This window comes from Nasonia vitripennis, chromosome 2, assembly GCF_009193385.2.
Source record: "Nasonia vitripennis strain AsymCx chromosome 2, Nvit_psr_1.1, whole genome shotgun sequence".
In the NCBI taxonomy this organism is placed as follows: domain Eukaryota; kingdom Metazoa; phylum Arthropoda; class Insecta; order Hymenoptera; family Pteromalidae; genus Nasonia; species Nasonia vitripennis.
Genome location: NC_045758.1, coordinates 23,030,164 through 23,050,934, shown reverse-complemented (window position 1 = coordinate 23,050,934; position 20,771 = coordinate 23,030,164). Strand labels below are relative to the sequence as shown.

The 20,771-nt window shown below is 34.4% G+C and overlaps 5 protein-coding genes across 22 annotated transcripts in view; 2 read left to right on the top strand and 3 right to left on the bottom strand.

Moving 5' to 3' along the window:
* Positions 1-390: 390 nt before the first annotated feature.
* On the top strand, positions 391-2,688 carry LOC100120472 (solute carrier family 17 member 9). The gene is made up of 9 exons (XM_031924642.2): positions 391-602; positions 694-725; positions 885-1,234; positions 1,303-1,476; positions 1,589-1,721; positions 1,868-1,964; positions 2,027-2,192; positions 2,268-2,426; positions 2,495-2,688. Exons 1-9 carry the CDS (start codon positions 543-545, stop codon positions 2,632-2,634), a joined length of 1,311 nt encoding a protein of 436 aa, XP_031780502.1. The 5' UTR covers positions 391-542; the 3' UTR covers positions 2,635-2,688.
* Positions 2,642-5,204, bottom strand: LOC100120448 (elongator complex protein 3). 2 transcript variants are annotated; one of them, XM_031924641.2, is made up of 9 exons: positions 5,033-5,204; positions 4,593-4,863; positions 4,314-4,517; positions 3,985-4,238; positions 3,718-3,907; positions 3,424-3,641; positions 3,078-3,338; positions 2,823-3,004; positions 2,642-2,740 (listed from the first exon to the last, which is right to left on the bottom strand). In XM_031924641.2, exons 2-9 carry the CDS (start codon positions 4,806-4,808, stop codon positions 2,667-2,669), a joined length of 1,599 nt encoding a protein of 532 aa, XP_031780501.1. In that variant the 5' UTR covers positions 4,809-4,863; positions 5,033-5,204; the 3' UTR covers positions 2,642-2,666. The 2 variants fall into 2 exon arrangements, with proteins under 2 accessions (XP_031780501.1, XP_031780500.1); XM_031924640.1 differs by having other exon boundaries at positions 4,593-4,834; positions 5,033-5,203.
* Positions 5,205-5,480: 276 nt separating this feature from the next.
* Positions 5,481-7,352, top strand: LOC100120421 (transmembrane protein 256 homolog). The gene is made up of 6 exons (XM_016982924.3): positions 5,481-5,794; positions 5,975-6,074; positions 6,173-6,212; positions 6,483-6,642; positions 6,720-6,841; positions 6,920-7,352. Exons 1-6 carry the CDS (start codon positions 5,752-5,754, stop codon positions 7,061-7,063), a joined length of 609 nt encoding a protein of 202 aa, XP_016838413.1. The 5' UTR covers positions 5,481-5,751; the 3' UTR covers positions 7,064-7,352.
* On the bottom strand, positions 7,231-9,941 carry LOC103316755 (armadillo-like helical domain-containing protein 3). Its single transcript, XM_008212133.4, has one exon. The coding sequence runs from the start codon at positions 9,729-9,731 to the stop codon at positions 7,725-7,727; it is 2,007 nt and encodes a 668-aa protein (XP_008210355.1). The 5' UTR covers positions 9,732-9,941; the 3' UTR covers positions 7,231-7,724.
* A 515-nt stretch (positions 9,942-10,456) lies between these two features.
* Positions 10,457-20,771, bottom strand: part of LOC100120365 (E3 ubiquitin-protein ligase TRIP12) — a 29,737-nt gene continuing 19,422 nt past the window's right edge. For 14 of the 17 annotated variants that reach the window (XM_008212088.4, XM_032596448.1, XM_008212072.4 and 11 more), the window contains 18 exons: positions 19,130-19,605; positions 18,325-18,722; positions 17,952-18,236; positions 17,476-17,856; positions 16,931-17,103; positions 16,654-16,831; positions 16,345-16,567; positions 15,614-16,257; positions 15,311-15,499; positions 15,050-15,232; positions 14,785-14,976; positions 14,490-14,695; positions 13,984-14,406; positions 13,613-13,865; positions 13,289-13,534; positions 12,883-13,212; positions 12,484-12,802; positions 10,457-12,392 (listed from right to left, as the gene is read on the bottom strand). In XM_008212088.4, the coding sequence (XP_008210310.1) occupies positions 12,196-12,392; positions 12,484-12,802; positions 12,883-13,212; positions 13,289-13,534; positions 13,613-13,865; positions 13,984-14,406; positions 14,490-14,695; positions 14,785-14,976; positions 15,050-15,232; positions 15,311-15,499; positions 15,614-16,257; positions 16,345-16,567; positions 16,654-16,831; positions 16,931-17,103; positions 17,476-17,856; positions 17,952-18,236; positions 18,325-18,722; positions 19,130-19,605 (5,296 nt within the window). In that variant the 3' untranslated portion in view covers positions 10,457-12,195. The remainder of the gene's footprint in view (positions 12,393-12,483; positions 12,803-12,882; positions 13,213-13,288; positions 13,535-13,612; positions 13,866-13,983; positions 14,407-14,489; positions 14,696-14,784; positions 14,977-15,049; positions 15,233-15,310; positions 15,500-15,613; positions 16,258-16,344; positions 16,568-16,653; positions 16,832-16,930; positions 17,104-17,475; positions 17,857-17,951; positions 18,237-18,324; positions 18,723-19,129; positions 19,606-20,771) is intronic. The other 3 variants (XM_008212112.4, XM_032596450.1, XM_032596451.1) reach the window with 1 other exon arrangement.

Below are 20,771 nucleotides of genomic sequence, written 5' to 3'. Positions count from 1 at the left end.
ACATTTTGGTAACAGGTAACTGGTATAAAAGGGATTTATTTTACCGGTTGAGAATTGTCTATAACGAGTTAGGCGGCAAGTTCGAATTGGAAACGATCAAGTTTAGACTTGACAATTTTTTAAAATTATTGTTATTTTTTTATTTCATTCTCAAATAGCACGAAAAAAATAATTGCAATATATAATATAAAAATTTAGTTGCACGAAGAATTTTCTTTCAAGGTGTATTTATAATAATTTTTCTCATTACAACCAATAGACGCCGATAATATTACTGTCACATCCGATAAGCGATATACGCTAAAAAGTAGAACACCAATCCGTGGTGGATATTCTTTGTTTTCAGTTGGTACTGTTACTTATCGCATTCGAAAATCCAGAAGATAACTAACCAGCGCTTCCGACTGTACGTCCAAAAAGTTACTAAGAGACAAAGCAGCCGAAATTATTTTACGAGCTAATGTAATGTCTCTGCACATGTATATATATTATATACCTATGTATATTAGTGCCAAGTGGCGCGCGCCGCTCGCACCCACCACATGCAGAATCGACGTATTTTGACAACTGTGCTCATGCCCCATAGTTCTAAATCAGTACAGGTATCATATAATAGAAAGATAAGGATATTCGAGTTGATAAGCTAAAGATCAATGAATTTTAGTAATTGTTTGATTTATGAATGTGATGCAGACTCATGACAGTATTAATTTACATTGGACAAGGTAAGAACATGTGTAAGAACTGGAGCTTGACCTCAAACTATAAACATACCTTCATTTATCAATTTTTTCGAGGCTTACTTTATACTTGAATAATGCTATTGTCATTACCTAATAATGAGAATATTCTGTACATGTTGATTTTTTTCAAATTTTTTTCAGAAAAGAACGCTTAAAATGGAGTATTATATTACTCAGCGGTACATGTCTTGTCTATGCTACAAGAACATCTGTTCCTCTTCTGGTGCCCATCATTGGCAAAGAAAGAGAATGGAGCAAAACAGACTCTGGAACTGTTCTATCCAGTTTCTTTTGGGGCTACACAATGACCCAAGTATTAGGAGGATACGTAAGCGATCGAATTGGAGGCCAACGGATTATGTGGATAGCTGCAATAGGATGGGGAATATCAACATTCTTATTACCTGATATAATCTCCCTTTTTTCAAAGGATGATGCCTACTCTATAGAGACTATAGCCTTTGCTAGATTAATTAATGGAGCATTCCAAGGTACATTAAGATCAATTATGTTTTCATTCAATTAAATGATTTATTAAAATGGTAAACAAAATTTACAGGGATGCACTTTCCCAGTATGATAAGTTTGACCAGTCAACGATTGAGCGAAGGAGAAAGAGCATCTTTCTTCAGCTTGGTGACTTCAGGGTCAGCTTTGGGAACTCTGTTAACAGGAGTTCTAGGGTCCTATGTTTTAGAAAGTTATAAATGGGACACTGTTTTCAGGCTTTTAGGTACACACACATATATATATATATATATATATATACTTGAATTAAATTAGTTATACCTGTTAATCCATTACTTTTTAAATACTATAATAAATCAATACCTTCTGCAATTTAGGATGCATAAGTGTTGCCTGGACGTTTGTGCTAATTTATTACTCTCTGTTGTTAAATGGGCGAACAACAACTAACAAACAATCATCAAGCAACAAACTACCTATAAGAGAACTTATCACTAAAGCACCTTTCTGGTAATAATGGTACATGAATGTTTAATGCACTGTCATTTAGTTGAGAATTAGTATAACTTGTAGATAGTAAATAATGAATTTCCCTTAGATGTTTATATGTAACAAATATGCTGGATATTAAATCTTGAAATTTGAAAATATTCTAGGTCTTGCGTGATTGGACATGCCTGTCAAAACAATTGCTTTTTTATCTTACTATCGTGGATGCCAACATACTTTCATGATACTTTTCCCGAAGTCAAGGTATTTATTATTGTATACAACAATATCAATTATTCTTAATATAATTTTAAATTTCCACTTAGAGCTGGATTGTAAATATGGTACCATGGCTTGCTTCAGTACCCTCTATATTTTTGGGAAGAGCCATTTCTGAGAAACTTATCAAGACTGGTTACTCGATTACGGCAACGCGTAAAATTATACAAACGACTTGTTTTACTATACAAGCGATAAATTTATTGTTTTTAGGTTTGTAGTAACTCTAATGTTAGTAAAGTCGAAATAAATACTTACATCTTGAAATCATTAATAATCGTTTTACAGCTGCAACAAATTCATCAGACAAGGCAATTTTATACGTTACTTTAATAATTGCTGGTTCTGGTTTTCACAATAGTGCAATTGTTGTAAATCCTTCAGACTTGGCCCCAAAACATTCAGGAAGTGTTTTTGGTTTCATGAACACCATTGGAGCTGTACCTGGTAAACGTGTATTACATTGTACATATAGTTTGAATTCCAAGATTTCCATTAATTCAAATTTTTTTCAGGATTTTTGGGGGTTTATTTTGCTGGACATATTTTACACCTAACACACAGCTGGGCTGTTGTCTTTCTTTACATGTTTGTCATTGAAATAATAGGATGTGCAGTTTATCTAATTTTTGGTTCTGGTCAAGCAATTTTGTAAACAACACTTTTAGCCGTATAAAAAGTTTATTATTAAAGAGACTTTGACATATAAGGTCCGTCTAATTCATAGCCCATTTTCCGGTAGTAATTCCTAGTTCCTACACCTATATAATAAATTACGTAAATTAGATCAATGATTTTTTAAAATTTATTAATTGAATTTATTGAAGCACCATTTAAGTTTACCTGAAATAACAGCAATTTTTTTAGATCCATGCTCTTCCCTTGCGATTCTTTCTGCTTCTTCCATCAATAGCATACCAAAACCTTGATGTTGGAATTTCGTAGGATCTCTCGCGTTTACTGGCACAACACTTCCATATACATGAAGTTCTCTTACAATAGAACACTTTTCCTTTAATTCAGCTCTATAATTATAAAATTAAGATGTTTTTTTATAATGAAATTCTTTCGGAGTTATATGATTTTAAAATATATTACCTGAAAGTGTCATTAGAACATTTTCTAAGTCTCAATAAACCAACTAATATATCTTGTAAAGGATCTTCGTAAGACAAAAACGTTTCCCATCCATTGTTTGCCACATAATCCCGACGAATTAATTCAACTTCATTAGGTTGAACTTTATTGTGTATCTCTTGAATTCCAACTTCTCTTGTTCTGACATCCCTACAGGTGACTCCCAAATCTTTCATTCTTTCAAGAGCTAATTCACGAAGATTTCCATGCTCTACACCAGAACTGCAAAGCGAGATATGCAATTATAGCTGTAAGTATGTCATAAAAGTACAGATAATACTTCAAATATTGAAGTCAAATTTATTACCTTACTAAAGGCATAGGAATATCTCTTTGAACACGATAGACGCGCGTCCATGGGGGGATAAGGGCTAAGACTCGTGCTATTAAATCAACAAGTACACTTGGTGGATAGCTTTTATATCTTCCTGTTTTCCACAATTCATATAATCCTGTGCCTCTAATAACTAAAGTAGGATATATTTTTAAACCATCAGCTCTAAAAGCTGGATTTTCGAAAAATTCCTATAAAATAGAAATAAGTCTTGGATAAAATATTTAGAATTATTTAATAATTGTATGAATTTCATGGTCAACTCACAATGAATTGCTCAATGTCTCTTTCAATATCCACATTAGGGAGATCAGGCATCATATGTGCAATAACTTTGAACCCAGCATCTTTAGATAGTTGAAAACTTTCACAAACTGCTCGTACTGTGTGACCCCTATTAGTATCTCGAGCTACATCTTCATATACAGACTGAACTCCAATTTCCAATCGAGTACATCTACATTGAAATAATTGCATTTTTATAAGTAAAATACCATAAAAAAAGATTAAATTGATTAATTCATCTACACTTACCCATAATTTAACATGTCTGATAAGTGCTTTTTCAAACAGTAATCTGGTCGTGTTTCAATAGTAATACCTATACATTTAGTTCTACTTCTTTCTGAATACTTAACAGCTTCCGCTACGTTATTGCTTACATGTCCAGATAGAGCATCATGCAAATTTCTTATAAAATAATCCCTATAATCTTCTGGTAAAGACATAAATGTTCCTCCCATAACTATAAATTCTACTTTATCTACACTGTGTCCTAACTGTTTTAACTATAATCAGAAAGATTAAATTAAAAATGATAATTTAGAGAATTCAAGTAAAACATAAACAAAAAAAATACAAACCTGTTCGACTCTATGTCTTGTCTGTAAAAAAGGATCATAACGAGCCCGTATTGCCCTCATTGATGTAGGTTCATATCCTGTATAAGATTGTGTAGAGTACTCAAAATCTGAATCTGGACCACCAGGACAATAAACACAAATATTTCCTGTCATATTAATGTGTGGACATCTATGTGGCTTACACATGACGGCTACAACTGCGATCTTTAGGAAAACAATGTTTTTAATCATGAAATTATAATCATACCGAAGATATTTTGTATGAGAAACCAAACTTACACCACTCGCTGTTCTAATGGGTTTTGCCTTAAGTTTTGGCAAAAGAATGTGTTTGACATCATATGGAACAGCAGCAATGATGTCAACTAATTTAGGTGATGATGAAAGACCATATTTGGATGAAATCTGTGTTTTTAGTTTGTTTAAATCCACATCCTTATTGGCTTCATGTGCATTTAAAAGTTCTCGAATGATCTCTCCAATTGTCATCATCATACGTTCCTCCTTACTTTGTGTAAATTCTATAAGCAAGTAGGATCCATTTCATAAGCTTCATTATTAAGAATAAAGTCATGAAAATTTAGTAACAAAGGGACAAATATCAATAAGTATAATTATTTGTTCATGGCATATCGGTATGTTTTGAAACAAGTCAAGACGTATTTTAAATTTTAATGGTAAAAAGGCTTTAAAGTTTGTCAATCTCTAAGATCTATTACCTCTTCGCTTCTTCCCCATGACTGTTGCCTCTTTGACAATCAAATACCAAAATTATATTATACCTATCAACAATTTTACATTTAATAACCTCGTGCAAGTAAGTATACTGTTCTGTTCTGCTATACACACACGCACGTTTTCCATTCTTTTGGAACTGTCAAAATGACCAATGAGCAAAATCGATGATATACAGCCATATATGTATATCAGACCTGGCGGGAAATACAAAATCTGTAAATTTTGTAAATACGAATATAGCATTAAAACTTGCAACATTATTATTATTTGAACTAAAAATTATTCGTTTACTTGAATAACAGCGACAAAAGAAAAACTGCAAAAATAAATTGAAATAAAATGAACAGCTCGCTTATTATACTGGAGAATAAAAATAATGCATACTTATATACTTTGTGGTACAAGTATACGAGACATTCCTATCAAATAAGAATGTCTCTTATACTTGTATGTTCCACAAAAGTATAAGTATGCATCATTTTTATTCTCTTACAACTTAATTTCCAACGTTATAAATATAAATATTTATGACGTTGTCAATGTTCCACAGCCGTAAATCGCGCGCAAACTATTGTCCCAAAATATTCTGACATCCTTAATTCCAAGCAACTTCCAATAATCGTTTACCTTCATCCATTTAGTGCCTGAAAAAAATCTAATCCGACTGGACTATGATGATTCGCAAGATTTCCTAGTTCACATGTATGCATATGTTGTACATGCAGTACAGGTATATAAAAAAGGTAAGCATATCATCTACACACTAATACAGCCTACGAACTGTCTCCATATCTAATCGATATTCTTATACCCCTTTCACTTTCTTGATACGAATAAAAAGTGTAAAAATTCATCACTGATGTTTTTTCCACCATGCCAAATTGTTTTTTTTTTTTTATTTCTCCTTCGGATGATGTAAACAGAAACAGATCGAGTTCACCGGAAAGTAGTACGGTATACTATAACTACTGATAAACAATCGGCGAACCCTGCAGCGCATTGTCAAAATTCGCTCAATTATCGGTAAAACGTTATTTTTGATAAACATTATTTCACTAATTGATAGACAAAATGGGATTGCCAGAAGCGTTAAATTATGTTCTCTTTACGAATCCCATCAGTGCAAACACTTTACAAGTTGCTAAAGCAGCTGCAAATAGTGTAAGTGAAAGGTCCGCCTTAACCTCTTCAAAATGTCTTGAAAGTAATTTTTGTATCAATTAATGCATTAGCAAATTAGATTGATGTATGCATGATAATTTAATGCAGCTAGATTTTTCATCTTATTTATTATCAATGTTTATCTTACTCTCAATGAAAGTATTTACACACATTCAAATTTTTCACCTCCTAATATAATTATACTTGATTTTTAATATAACTTTAATATAATTATACATTATCACGACATATTGTGGTTGCATATTGCAGGTAACAGATTGTATTGGACTGAAACCCAAAAAAATTGAAGTAGTTAAAATGATTCCGCCAGAGCCATTATACAAATTAGTAAGTGCAACAGGGCCATTTGTACGATTAGCAGCTTTGAGTGGAGCAACGGCTGTTATTTTAGGAGCCTATGGCTCTCATAGTATGTACAATTGTATAGTGATTATTCAGAAACAATTAAACGTTATTATTAATTTAAATATATTCTAAATATTATAGGGGCTTATCCCAAAGAAGCTCAGGGACAAGAACAGAAGCGACTGTTTGAAATTGCTTCTCGATATCATTTTATACATACTTTAGCTCTATTTGGATTGCCTATGTGTCGAATGCCTTTTGTGGTGAGACTTTGTTAAAAGACCTTTTAAGTTGCAATGTGCTGTGTTATAATAAAGTAAAATGTTCAACATTTCTTTTAGGCTGGTACATTCATGATGTCTGGAATAGTTCTCTTTTGCGGTACCTGCTATTATTATGCATTTACGGGAGACAAGTCTTACAGTAAATTGACACCAATTGGAGGTACTTGTTTAATTCTTGGCTGGCTTGGAATGGTTATATAAAATAAACAAGACTTGAACATATTAAGATATTAATTATGCCAAAAAATAAGAAATTATTTTGAAGTATCAAAAAATGTATATTGTAAGCAAAGCGTGCATGAATTCTATCATCTTGTAAAAAGGTGCAAAAAAATACCATTGTTTTATAAAAGAAACACACTAACAAATGTGTTAAAATGGGATTTAATTATTTTAAATGGTGTACAATTATTTTGTTACTCATTGTTATTGCATGCTAAACTTGTATTTACATGCTGCAATATTAAAAATAATATACTATATAACTTAATTCAAGACTTTATATGAGATAATACCTAATAAATTATTCTACTTATCTGCAGGGCAGTTTGAATAGATTCAAACTTATTTGTTACATCACAGTATGTGTAATATTCTTTAATGAATATCAATTTATTGATAGATACAAAGAATTTTTACATTATCTTTTTATTTTCTTTTTACAACAAGCAATCATTTCTAACTAATTTTTGGTACACAATAATGGCAATTATAACACGAAAAAATACTTATAAATATCATCATTATAATCAATACAAAATTATAATTAGACACAAACCCAAATTTGAAAAACGATATTTTATTGAAACTTAATAAAATAAAATTTGAAGAATCAATAAAACTAAATTAAAAAAAAAGAAATTTAAAATTGAGATGCATTGTGATATTCTCGAAGTATAATTTCAGAATCCACTAAATTAAGGCAACCAGAAGTCCGTGTGGTGTAGATGATACTTTTCACCAAACTATCAAAAAATTTCAGATGTGATGTATTCTCTGAATAGCGATCAAATTGATCTAAATTGTCTTGGAGTTTTAATGTTAAACTATCATAATTTTGTATAATTATGTCCATAATTTGTTTTTCTGTAGGCGTAGAAATGTTTTCCTTAGATAACCATTCACTTATTTTTGGTGGAAAATGATTAAGGATATCACGCATATTAACTAGTGCATTTATTAATTTAGCTGCACTTTCTTTGTACTCATACGTATCATTATTAGAATATCTAAGTCCCATTGCATTCAAATTTATAAATATAAACTTCATTCTTATAATTTCATAAAAAAGTTCATCATATGTATTTGGAGAAAGTAGAAACATATCTCCGTATGTAATAAATATATTTAATATATTTACAACTTTTGTAGCCAATGAAAATATATTCATTTTTTTAGCTAAAGAGCTTTCGTGTGTTGTTATAAATTTAAGAAGATTCATAAGAACAGTCCACAAATGTATCCACTGGTAATTTAGTCTAACACGACACCGCTTTTGATAACACAATATTCTCAGCAAGATTCCAATGCAGTGATGATAGAGTTCAAGAGGAAATTTCTTCATCATATGTGACATAATGAACTCAACAATCAAATCTAGTAGTGTAGCTGCTAATGGTTGAGAGATTGCTGTAGTTGCATTCAATTTTCTATGATGCATTGGCATTTTATGAAGTTGGACTCTGAATGCTAAATTAGCATCGTGCATTAAACTATTTGCATATTGATCTTCTGAAATGCAACTGAGAATTAAAAAACATAGTTTGACATTATCCATGATTGCTTCTGTATGAGTTGCCTGAATAACAATTGAACAGTACTGAAAAAATATAGCCAATAAATTGAATGGTTGAGTTGTAACTTCTGTCATTTGGGTTCCTACTGGAGAATTGTGTTGCGTGGATGGTACACTAGTATCACTTTGCGTGTAAGCTAATGTAGTAACAAAGTTTCTGTTTAAATGTGTTGCTTCATATAAAGCTAAAAGTAAGGCATTGTTTTCTCGAATTTGTTGATTTTTAGATTCTTCTTCACCAACAAATATGCTACCAATCATGTTTGTTAACGATGTGAGCCAAGATATCTGAACATCTGGTCTCAGTTGAGTGAAGTGTTTGCAAAATGATGATAACGAACTTGAAATCACTTGTCCATATCCATGCAGCGCTAGTTCATCATCCAATATTGATAATTTGACAATAAAAGGATTAGTAGTCTCGTGTTTTCTGTAGTTCACAAGTAGTGTTAGGAGTAACACAACATTGTATCCATGATGATTCCTTAAAGTTGTATCTCTAAGTAATTGTATTAATGATTCAAAAATACTACTACACATCACATAATCCAACAAACTGTTTTGATTTACATTATCTAATCCAGTCGCAATAATTAAGAAAACATTTATGAATAAACTCTTTAAATTCAACGGATATTCCCCTGTTAAGAATAAATTACTATGCTGTATCAATGCAGCCATTCTATCATCCACATTGCCTGCTCCAAAAGCTGTTTCTATTAAATTCAGATTATTTTCATTCTGATTCACTTTTTTGTACAAAGAAGATAGAATTACTGATAATGTCTGTATGGAGTACACAATTCTATAAGCATTTTCATCTGCTAATGAATCTATACAATGTGATACCAATAAATTGATATTTTTTTTGCACTGCAACAAAGATTCATCGTTCAGCTTGAGGATTTCATTTTCAATGTGTGATATGATTGGTTTAATTAGAAAAAGTTCATTCCAGAAATTAGGATATATCACAGTGACATCCTCTCCACGAAATAGGCTTTCGTACATAGTCACAAATTTTCCTTTGTACTGGCGTTTACTAATAGAGTCACTTCCTTTTGTAGTTGCCATGTTTTCAACATTCTATGAAAACTTAATCGTCGTAATGTTTGTCAGCACCTTAACAACCAAAAACTTCCTTGACTGATAAAGTGCAAATGCACTTTGCAGTATGACAGACTGTATATGCCGATTCCTTTTACCGAGGGCCAATGGAAACTAAGTCGTGATACATTTAGCAACAAGGAACAACATTTCTAGGGAATAGGTTAGGTTAGGTCTTCTATATTGAGACACCTTAGTCGGTTCACCAATCAAATTGAACATATAGAATACCTTGAGTACTTTTTAAATTCTCATCGTATATAAGGTGTCACTGTCAAATAATACACTGGTTGAAGAATGGTAATAGGGTAAGAGTGCATATAGGATACTTTTACTTTCATAAAATGTAGTTTGTTAAAATCTAAAGCATATTATATTGTATGTATGTGCTCATGTACCACTTGCAAACATTTTTCTTAAACAAAATTAATTTTTTTATATCTATTGAAAAACTTCAGAATATAATTGAATTATTTCATTATTGCTAAACTACTAGTTGACTAAAAAAACCTGAAGCGTAAAAAGGGAGGAGTGTTTTTTTTCCTTATACCCAAGACAGAGAGAAGTAAAAATTTGCTGTAAATTAATATTCCTATACCATTTTCACAATACAAGGATGCATTCAAATAAAATTAGCCTTCTTATTATATAATTGTTTTTATTAAAGGAATTAATAGTAATAAAAAATCCAATTAAATAAAATGAAACTCATTTATGCTAAAGGATCGATATAAATATAACTTTCGTTTATAATTAATAATAAATTGGGTTTGGATCGAATCCAGAACCAACACGCACTTAATATGATGTAACTTTGATATTTTCTACTTCGGCTAGAATTCCCGTTTCGTACAACAGTTCGCATGTATCACTTGCCTCTTTCTTTTCTATATGTATGTACGCGTACGTTTCTTCTTGCCTTCTTCTTTTGCGTTGAAAGATTCATTTTGTATTAGAATGTAGTAAAAATAATTGTATGTCCCTTTTTTTAATGGCTATACAATAACATATTTATTAACATTGCCAAGTGTAATCAATACCGTTATACATCTTCAGACCATGATTAAATTAAGGATGCGACTATGCTGTTTTATTTTCTTCAGTTGGTTCAAAACAAAATACGTTTATTTAGTTCGCTTTAAGTATAAGGACATACATTTATATCTAAGCACACATTACATTACCCATTCGTAATAAAAAATAAAATAAAATAAATTTCAATATCAATTGATGAAAAAAACAATCATATTATAATTATAATTATAATAATCATTAAAGTGCAGCATGTAACAAAATCAGGTCTGGTGATGTTGGTCGCATCCTTAATTAACTAAATTATAACCAGACTATCTGATCTACATTAAAAATATCAAATAATAATAATTGTTATAATACATTTTAAAATTAAAAATAGTGGTGTTGCACTTTAGCTTGTGCATCGTGTATGTTATGTGGTATTTTGTATATTCTTCCGTCGTTCGTAAGAGAATTCAACGACGATGTATATACGCAAGAGATCGATACAAAACAGAAAGAGACAAAAATAAGAAAACAACGAACAAGAGACACGATATCATTCATTACCATGTAATTATATTATGTACGTTTGGGTTTGGTCGTCCTCTCAAGCCCTTTTCGAATTATGTACTAACTCGATGTAGCACACGCCTTAACTAAATTTTTTTACTTTTTTTATCACCACGAAGAACGCTATCTCTCCATTGTCGCTCGGCTGGGAGATGGGCGATGATGCACGGAGACGCGAGATGCATCGATGATATAAAACTTTTTTTACTTATTTCTAGCGAACGTCCTCTGTCTTACTTTAGCTTACAGTTCAATTAGTATTGGTTTATATAGAGTGGTACCGTTTTTTGTTTTTCGTTCACTATTATATAAAGTATTTATATAGACTTGTGTATATCAAACTATGTCGAGATAATATACTTCATATGTACAAGTTTTCTTTCTTTGCTGCTTTCAATTTTTTTATTTTACTTGCAACTCATTCTTTCTCTCTTACTCGTTCTCTCTCTCCCTCGCACACCAGAGATAAACCATTACTTACGTTTATCTAATCCATAGCCAACACATTTGTTTTTAAATATCTCTTGCTTACTCTCTGTTCACTCTTTTATCGGATAAAATTATTGTATATCACAACTCCAAATCGTTACACGTACAAAAATGAACACTAAATTGGAATTCAATAAAATGAAATATAAACGAGAAAATATAATTAAAGTACAAAGATGTTAATTTGTTTGAAAAGAAAAAATTCTTGTAAATTGTGTAAAAGATTCATTGTCTCCGGTATGGTCTCTGCTATTATCTTGTTTAATCTTTTCTTTATTGGATTGCTTTTTACGCTTTTCACCAGGCAGAGCCAAAAGTGAAAAAAAAGAACAAACTGCGATGTACTTGTCCATTTCTAGGAAAGATGGAACGAATGTTGACCTTCTTGAGCAGCTGTTCGAAGTTTTTCTCGCATAATATCCAAAGTAGAATAATCGGGCAGTTTTAAATAGTTGACACAAGTCATTACTGATGGTAAGAATTCATCTGGTTTCATCGACACATCAAACGTCTTACGCACTATCGTTAGAGGAGGTGTTAAACTCTTAAAGCCTAAAAGTAAAATATTTTTTATTAGATCATGAGTTTACAATAGAGCCAATTGGTTAAAAAAGTTATAAAAGAAACAAAATTAGAAACTTACCACCAACAGGTAACCTTGGAGATCCAGTGACAAATTGGACGAATTGCCTCTGTTCTTCGCTTGTGTACTCTGACATGACTTCATACAAGAAACGTATCGCACGCGAATCAGGTGTATAGCCGTGATCTGTTCGGCAGCATTCCGACAGTGTTTTTATATCCCATTTACCACCAGTTTGCGCATGACCACAGAATACTGCTTCTAATTCTTCTGAAAAGAAGAGTCGTAGTTGTGTAGGTGGAAAAACGGATTCGAAACCTTCTCGAAACGCTTCCATTTGTCTGAATACTCCTTCATAGAGATACCAATGTACTACAAGCTATAAAAGTAATCATGTCATTAGTAAATATAAAATAGCTGACTTTTCTGTTTAGAATTAATAATATGAACAGCATTTACCCTTATATATTGATCCAAATTCTGTATCGTAACGTTAATATCACTGCCACCTTTACGCAATTCAATATTGTCATAGCCAGGTAATTGGAAAGCGAGCCCAAGATCAACGATTCGACAGCCGTCTAAATCTAATGCGTCAATCATTTGAGCTTTTTCACTAGGTCTTAAAGTTTGATCCCGCTCAATGACTTCTTTCCGCCTTGCGACATCTTGTAATTTACAAAGGGATCGATACACATCTTGATCCACAAAGGCGAGATCTGCCAAATTCAGTGCGGATTCTTCTCCTAACAGCCATCGGTAAAAAGTTAAACTGAATGGTAGATCCAACTGTAAGTAATAAAATTTATTAATTGGCATTTCTTCAATAAAGTATTGATTTTGCGTGACAAAAACAACAACATACCATTCTTGAATCGTAAATAGCTTTAGCCATAAACTTTCCTAAGAATTTGAATTTAGTTTTGAGTTTTGCTAAATTAGAAACTTTTGTATTCCATGGAATTGGTGCAGGGAATAGTCCTTGATTGATATGTACATAGCCTTGTTCTGTAGGACTTAAACTACCATGCCACAGTTCCAAATCAGCGCGCTGAAGCTCTTTCGATACCAAAGCGTAAAACTCTAAAGTAGGTCCAAGACCAGTTCCCACCTAAAATAAATAAAGTCATATTTAATAAAAATCTGATTACAACATTTGTAAAAAGGAAATTTGATTTAAATATCTTACCTCATTAACATATTGCACTTCTAATAGAGCTTTGCTTGATGCTAAGTCTTGGATCACTTGTTCGGCTTGCTTTAAAATATCAGTTCTGGAAATGGTTCGTTTCCTCCTTTCTAATCTTGGCGTAACACGCTCCTGACTATCTGAGCCGCTCAATTCTGGAGCTGAATCTAGAAGACGTTGTAAAGCTCGGTCGCGATCAAAGGACGTTGCGTAGAACAGTAGCTGTCTTGTTTCAAACGGGAACAAGAATGGACTAAAACACAATTCGAATTTAAATTAATTAAAAGTTAAAATAATGCTATTTATGTACTTCATTTAAGGACATTTATCAAATATATTATTGGCATAATAAGAAACAAGCTAATATTTACCACACTGTAGCGATTTGTTGTAACCACGATGGCAGATTTCCGGTCATAATAACTAGAGGATCCTGAAGTTGCCTACTAGCTTTAGCCGCGATTTTACTATTGATAAATTCTTGAGAAGATAGCAAATTGACACTCTTGACATGTGGGAAAAGAATTCCCCAGTGGCGATTGAGGGCATACAAGAGGCGTAATAAACATAAACCATCTAAAGATGCATCTCCTATCGTCACCACTGGTGGTAAACTCGGAGTCAAGAATGAGGTCAATGGACAGCGTTGCTGAGGTATCGTTCCTTCAAGCCATAGGCTATCCTCCTTCCTCTTCGAGCCGAGCTTTGTACTTTTACCCTTGCCTTTGCGACTACTGGATTGTGAGCTAGAACCCGGTTTTGACGATGCAGATGTCTCTTCTTCGGGCACAGGCCTATGATTATTAATGATGGAATATAAGTATGTGTGCTTACAAACTGTATAAATAAGAAGTAGGCTAGTGAAATCAAAAATTACCTATAATATATTGTGTGAGTCTGAACCCAAACTGCATCATGGCCAAGTGGAGGTTCACTATCAGCATCAGCCTCTGAATGATCAATGCCTGAGCAGCTAAACTGTCTTACGGCTTGATAGACAGTCATATTGAATGGAAGAACTTCGTCGCCAATCAAAAACTGTAGTTTGTGCTTTGCTGAACCTTGACTAATTACTACGGCCGCCTGTAAATATACAAACATACAAATAATTTAGCATATAATACGCATAAATACAATAAACAAAATGAAATAACGTTGAGATAAACACTTACAAGAGTATCATCTATATCGTCTTCGCTGTTATCATCATCACTGACCATGGATTCTGCATCTCGAATTCTACCATATCCCCTAACCATCAAATAGCGTTCAATTGTCTGTACAAGGGCTAAAGGATCAACTTTAACAGTGCCACCTTTCCATTGTTTCAGATTGTTACATTCTGGATGGCGCTGAAGATTGCACTATAATGTTAAATAATAAAGTATTTAAGTCAAGATTCAAATAATAATAAAAACGTAACATATGTATTAATACCTTAAGTTGGTGTGTGTTGAAAAATTTAAGGGCGCTTGTTCCACCTCTACCTGCTCCAGAACCAGCTGGTAAATCGTGTACTTTAACTGGAAACTGTTCTAGTTGTGAAACACAACTGCTTAATTTTGAAACTAGAGCACCAAATGCCCCTGGATGATAGTCTGACATGTTATCTTTTTGCAACTATAAAATAAAACATTGGTTAGTTAATGATGTAAATAAAAGATCCCGATAATTTTCAATGTACAGGCTTATGCATACCGTAGACTCTGCGAATAATTTCCAAAACATCTTTAGACGATCATATCGACTGCCAGGTGCATCTGTCGTAGTGAGGTAGTTAAGCAACGCTTTAATCAGGCCACTGTGATTCATTTCAAACGGGGAAATGTCACTTTCCAAGATAACATCACGAAGTTCAGTAAGTGCAGAATACATTTCGTCCAATTCCTGCTTGAACATTTTAAATCAATTATATTTAATACATTTATATCATATGAATGAATCACTTTTAAAAGGTATTATTAATAAGTAAAAATTTTAGTTCTTTAAAATGAAACTTACATTAGACTGCAAATGCTGAATTGCTGCGGTAAGTCTAGATAAGACAGTGAGAGCTGGATGCGTACATGGAGCGTCTAATTGATATCTTGTCAAAAATTGTACAGCTTCTTCTCTCACCCAAGCCTTAGCTTTTTCGCGATTGCTGCCAGTTAAGCTTGGATTGCTTGGTGGTTTGGATAGACCTGTTGATGAACTCGAATCTCGCTTATCAGTTGCACTGTTTGGTGATGATGACTTCTTGCCCCAACGTGCTGGGTTAAGGTTGCCAAGAAAACGGCTATTCTTAGGAGTGAAACCCGTAAAGAGGGATTCGGGCTGTTGAGTCTGCTGAGGTGTACCACTGCCCAGACGCGGAAATCTGCCTTTTTTGTTTTGTCGTTTTCTTTTGAGTACATCACCAATTCTCATGTGAGCGTTTGGTGGCGTAGTTGAATCTTCGACGTTGACACTTAAATCCGTTCTACTGCGAGTCTCCATCGTGGCAGCGAGATTTGGCTTCATTTGGCTTGTAGCGATCGAACCGAAAAGAATGTTACCATTCGTAGTCGGAGAAGCGACAGGAGATGTGGCACTGCTAGAAGACAACGTCATGGTGGAAGATAGAGGAGTATTTGATGGTCCTGGTTGTGGACTTGGTAATGTACCTGTTAAAATATATGATAAAATGGTTATAACAATTTGTATATTAATAATATATTCTAGAATACGTAATGTTTAACAAAAAATCTCACCAGAAGAGCACTTGGGTGGTGATACTCCAAGAGGAATATCTGGATCGGCTAGTTGACGTACTTGATGCAACACTCCCTCACGATGAAAATGGACTCTAAAAACGTGGGGCAATCTAGTCATCAAAATGTTTCCCATCTGAAGCGCTCCAATAACTATTCTCAAGTCTTGTGAAGCTAACATGCCAGCTATGTGAGATGATACTACTTGATTTTTCAGCATTTCCTGTAAAACAATAATTGAATTTTTAGATAAGACTATGCAATTAGTAATAAAAGGTGCTCATGCACAGAATTACAAGTTTTGCATACCTTGAGAACATCGCTTGAGGAGTAATATAGCATTCTGAGTAATGCTCTTAAGCATTTACATTTTACAGCTGGCCCAGCTGAACTGCTATAAACCTCATATAACACTGAGAATAGCGTCCGTATGAAACTCACGACCCACTCGTTAACTTTGACTACCAGAGGAACAACATACGAGTTGCTAAAATAAAATTTTATATTTAAAATTTATTCATCTTACACAAGCATTTAAATGTATGAAAATTAAAATTGAATAAGTTCGTTTGGGTTTGTTACTTACGATGATGATGAAGGTACGTTATCCCCTTCGGTGGGCTGAGTGTTAACTCTACGGAATATGCTTCTCGCAACTCCGATATCTTCATTAATTTGTTTCATCACAGTTAAGTCTATCGTGTAAGTTCGTCCAAGCGTGGATAGGCAAATTTCGTCTTCTCCATTTTGAAAAGCCATCTACAAATTATTAATGAAATATTTAATAATCTAACTTGTAAAAGAATGGATGAAATGAAAATTATAATAATTTTATAGCAATAAGTAGCCTAAATCCTGACTTATGTCATGTCTATTATTGCATCATGCTCATGGTTCTCGCTATGCTTGGGCGCTACTTCGCGGTGCAATACTGGACTGCAGAAGTCACTGATAGACGTAACAGCAGATTTGAGCAAGCATTACTATAAAATAGTATACGATACTTGTGACCCAACTGACCCATTGTAGGACGTAAATATCGCCCACGGGCACCATCCATAATTTGCGTAATAATGAACCACTTAAGTCACGCATATCGTAATATACTGAAATGCGATCCATGTACATTACCTCTATGATTCGAGAATCGATGGTGCTAAATGGATGACAGCACTGTCTTTCATCGCGCCACTCCCACTGTACGGTTTCTTGTTGATTATTAGATCTATCAAGTAAACTATCTACATTGAAAATGCCATCAGTCGGTAGCGGCGGCATAAGCTCTTCAATGAGGCAGGTGATTTCGAATAACTCCTGCGGCGACCGTGGTACCAACTCTACATCTTCCATCTTAACATCTAGAGAACCAGTCAAAAGATAGCTTAACGTAAATGCTATATTCTGCTGGAGAAGCAGTATCGCCAGGTCTGAGCAGCGATTAGATATCACAGAAAGCATTCGTAGTACAGTTATGAAGTTTCCAATGCTATTAACTGGCGGCGTGATCATCAACTGCAAGAATATTAAAAAAATGTATTAACGTTTATAACTAGCAATGGCAATTTAGTTATGTATTCAATATAATGTAAATATTATTCTTAACTTACCAGTTGTTGTAAGTTCTGTAGAAGTTCAGCGTTAACAATTTTGTACAGCATGACTTCGTCATGTTGGAAACTGTCTATTAATCGACTGAATGCCTGGCATACACATTCTACGCTCTTTTTATCTTGATTAGTCAATCTACTTGTCAAAAGTGGGAGACTATCCGAGACAAGATGGAAATCATCAGGATGCAAATTTTGACAACAGTTTGCTGTGATTGTTAAAGCTGCGCGTTGTGCGGTAATATTGAAGAAATCGACGAATTTTAAACAAGCTGAAACGCCGCCCTATAAACAAAAATAATCGAGTTGTAATATATATTCTCTGGCATGGTTTTGACAAATGCTTGCAATCAATAAAACGAAGATTACTTACCGCATGTAGTATGGTTTTGCTATGTCTTCGAGAGAGCATAGCGAGCGCGGTGAGGCACTGTTCGGCCACATCCATACACTCGATTGACTCGAGTTTCTGAAGAAAGACAGGAACCGCGTCAACTACGACGGTCGACGAACGCGGCAGCGCCTCCATCATATACGTGAGGGCTCGACAAGCGTGCGTCATTATCACGAAGTTGTGCTCAATGCTGAGTAGATTGATAAGCGCTGCAACCACTTGCTTTACTGGAAAGCCAGTAAGGGTATCCTCATTGCCCATCACAAGGATTTCGCCCATACTGATAACTGCTTGAAGCTGTTCACCTTCGTCATCGACAGCTTGCAAACCCGGCAACAGCTGCTGGGCTTTTGCCGCTGAAATTGACAGGTAAATACCTAAATTGTGACAAATTGAAAAGAAAAATTCATGATATTGATTGATTTTGTGCATGTCTCGATAGATGAATGTGCATTTGTGAAGTTTTGAGCCTTGATGGAAGTCTGGACAGAACTGTGACGCTGTCGAAACGTGTCATCGTTGTGAACTTGCAAATTCCGTCGCAAATTAGTAAGAGTACAAGTCAAATAAGGTAATTCATAATTTAGCAGCTTAGTATTCAAAATTAAAACACTATTCCTAATTACGGTAGATTTTATTAAATTATTCGCATATATAATTAAACTTTATCGTAAAAAAAAATTGCTTATCCTACTACTCACAATTTTCTCGTTTTTCAGTAACGTTAACCATCCAACTTTCAGCTCTCCAACACAATATCGAATGAAAAAAAAATCTAACTTACCGGAGCTAGCGCCCATGGTTCTGTTGAGCAGATGCTGCATTCTCGGTCCTAATGCTCCAAAGACGTGTGGAGGCAATCCTCTGGCTTCGAGCAATGCTTGAAGTCGGCCGACCTCTCCGTCGTCGCTTTCACTGTCCGCTGCGGTAGCTACTGCTGCGGCTCCCGTACCTGCCGATAACCCCGAGGGTCCACCGCTGCCGTTGAGCCCAGTGGGAGTTGCTTGCGAACTCGCTGACTCGTCGTCGGGACCTGGACCACCACCAGCCATAGGTGGCAATGGCACTTGACCGCCACTAGGTGCTACAGCTGATGATGAAACCGACGTAGGCGTTGCGGTGCTGCTGCCGCCGCTGCTGTTCGTCAACGAGTCACTACCAGACATTGTAAGGCCCGTGCCTGAGCCACCGCCGACTCCAACTCCACTGCCTGTATTGCTCTCGGCTACTGCTTTCCTGGACCGTAACGAGGAACGATGTCTGAAAAATAATAATCCGCTATTAACAATGCTATAAATTTGATTTTCTTTAAAAACTATAAATCGACAAATTTATCGATTTATTTATCAGTTGTAAAATGCCAAGTTTGCATTCAACTCTCTATTTCATTGCTCTAAAGTAAATAAAACTACAGTTCACTGCAATGATTATAAGTTTTGATTGTCTCTTTATATAGCTCCGTTTGCTTACGACCTTTTATGCTAAAAATAAATAGTACGTAATCTGTGATCTATAACGAGAATGAAAAATGCGTTAAGGATTCCCGACGCCGTTTTCAGTATCATCGTTAATGCAATACTTAAAACCGCATAATGCTCTTCAAATTCATAAGGGTTATTAGCCCTTTAACGGAGAGCTTATTTTTTTAGCGTGATTTTTCTTTGGCGTCACGGGAAACTGAATGCGCAAACCAAAACTTTTAATACGAATATGATCACCTCCCTCAAAATTAATTATTTGAATTACGCTAAATAACATCATTATTATTTCTTGATTTCGGTGTAAAGTTAGATCGACGTGCAATAGAAACTCGAATGATTTTAATCGCTAACGTTTGGTAAACAGAACGCAAAAGAAATTTGAAAAAATTCATATACATAAACTTGTGACAAAGCTGAGACTCGGCGTTTGTTACATAAAAATTCATGATCGCGTGGCCGTTGTCGCACTTAGCTTATGCCCAATGAAAGTGGCGTCGTTCTTAAAGAGCCTGACTTGTGTTTTCGAAGGTTATGAGGCAAAGATTCTTTAAATTTACGCACAAAAGTTGAAAAAAGTTAAAATCTATCTGTCCTATGTACACTCACTTTTTATCAGATGCAATGACAACTAGAAGGCACTTTTCTGTACAAAATTATCTTCACTACGATTCGATGCACCTAACGCTTTGAGGACGCCGTCGAAACTCGGTAAGCAACTGTCAACTATTAAAGCGGGTCGCTCTGAAAATGCCAGCACTCAAAGGGACTGGCCAGAGACGCATGCCCGCACAGGTATGCCAATTTAGTCCGAGGTACGCTCGAGGCAGATCTACACTGTTCCAATCAACCCCCTCCCCTTCTCTGTCTGTATCGCAGTGCAAAAATACTGCCATCTGACCGCCGTTAGCTGTAACGAGTCTATTGCATTTTCAGTCTAGTCCCCAA

Coding starts and splice junctions, on each gene's coding strand:
- LOC100120472 (XM_031924642.2), top strand. CDS start 543: ATGCAGAATCGACGTATTTTGACAACTGTGCTCATGCCCCATAGTTCT. Junction 726..884: donor ATTAATTTACATTGGACAAG/GTAAGAACATGT, acceptor AATTTTTTTCAG/AAAAGAACGCTTAAAATGGA. Junction 1,477..1,588: donor CACTGTTTTCAGGCTTTTAG/GTACACACACAT, acceptor TCTGCAATTTAG/GATGCATAAGTGTTGCCTGG.
- LOC103316755 (XM_008212133.4), bottom strand. CDS start 9,731: ATGGCAACTACAAAAGGAAGTGACTCTATTAGTAAACGCCAGTACAAA.
- LOC100120421 (XM_016982924.3), top strand. CDS start 5,752: ATGTATGCATATGTTGTACATGCAGTACAGGTATATAAAAAAG. Junction 6,213..6,482: donor CTAAAGCAGCTGCAAATAGT/GTAAGTGAAAGG, acceptor TGCATATTGCAG/GTAACAGATTGTATTGGACT. Junction 6,842..6,919: donor TGTGTCGAATGCCTTTTGTG/GTGAGACTTTGT, acceptor CATTTCTTTTAG/GCTGGTACATTCATGATGTC.
- LOC100120448 (XM_031924640.1), bottom strand. Junction 4,239..4,313: donor CAAGACATAGAGTCGAACAG/GTTTGTATTTTT, acceptor TTCTGATTATAG/TTAAAACAGTTAGGACACAG. Junction 3,339..3,423: donor ATTCCTATGCCTTTAGTAAG/GTAATAAATTTG, acceptor CTCGCTTTGCAG/TTCTGGTGTAGAGCATGGAA.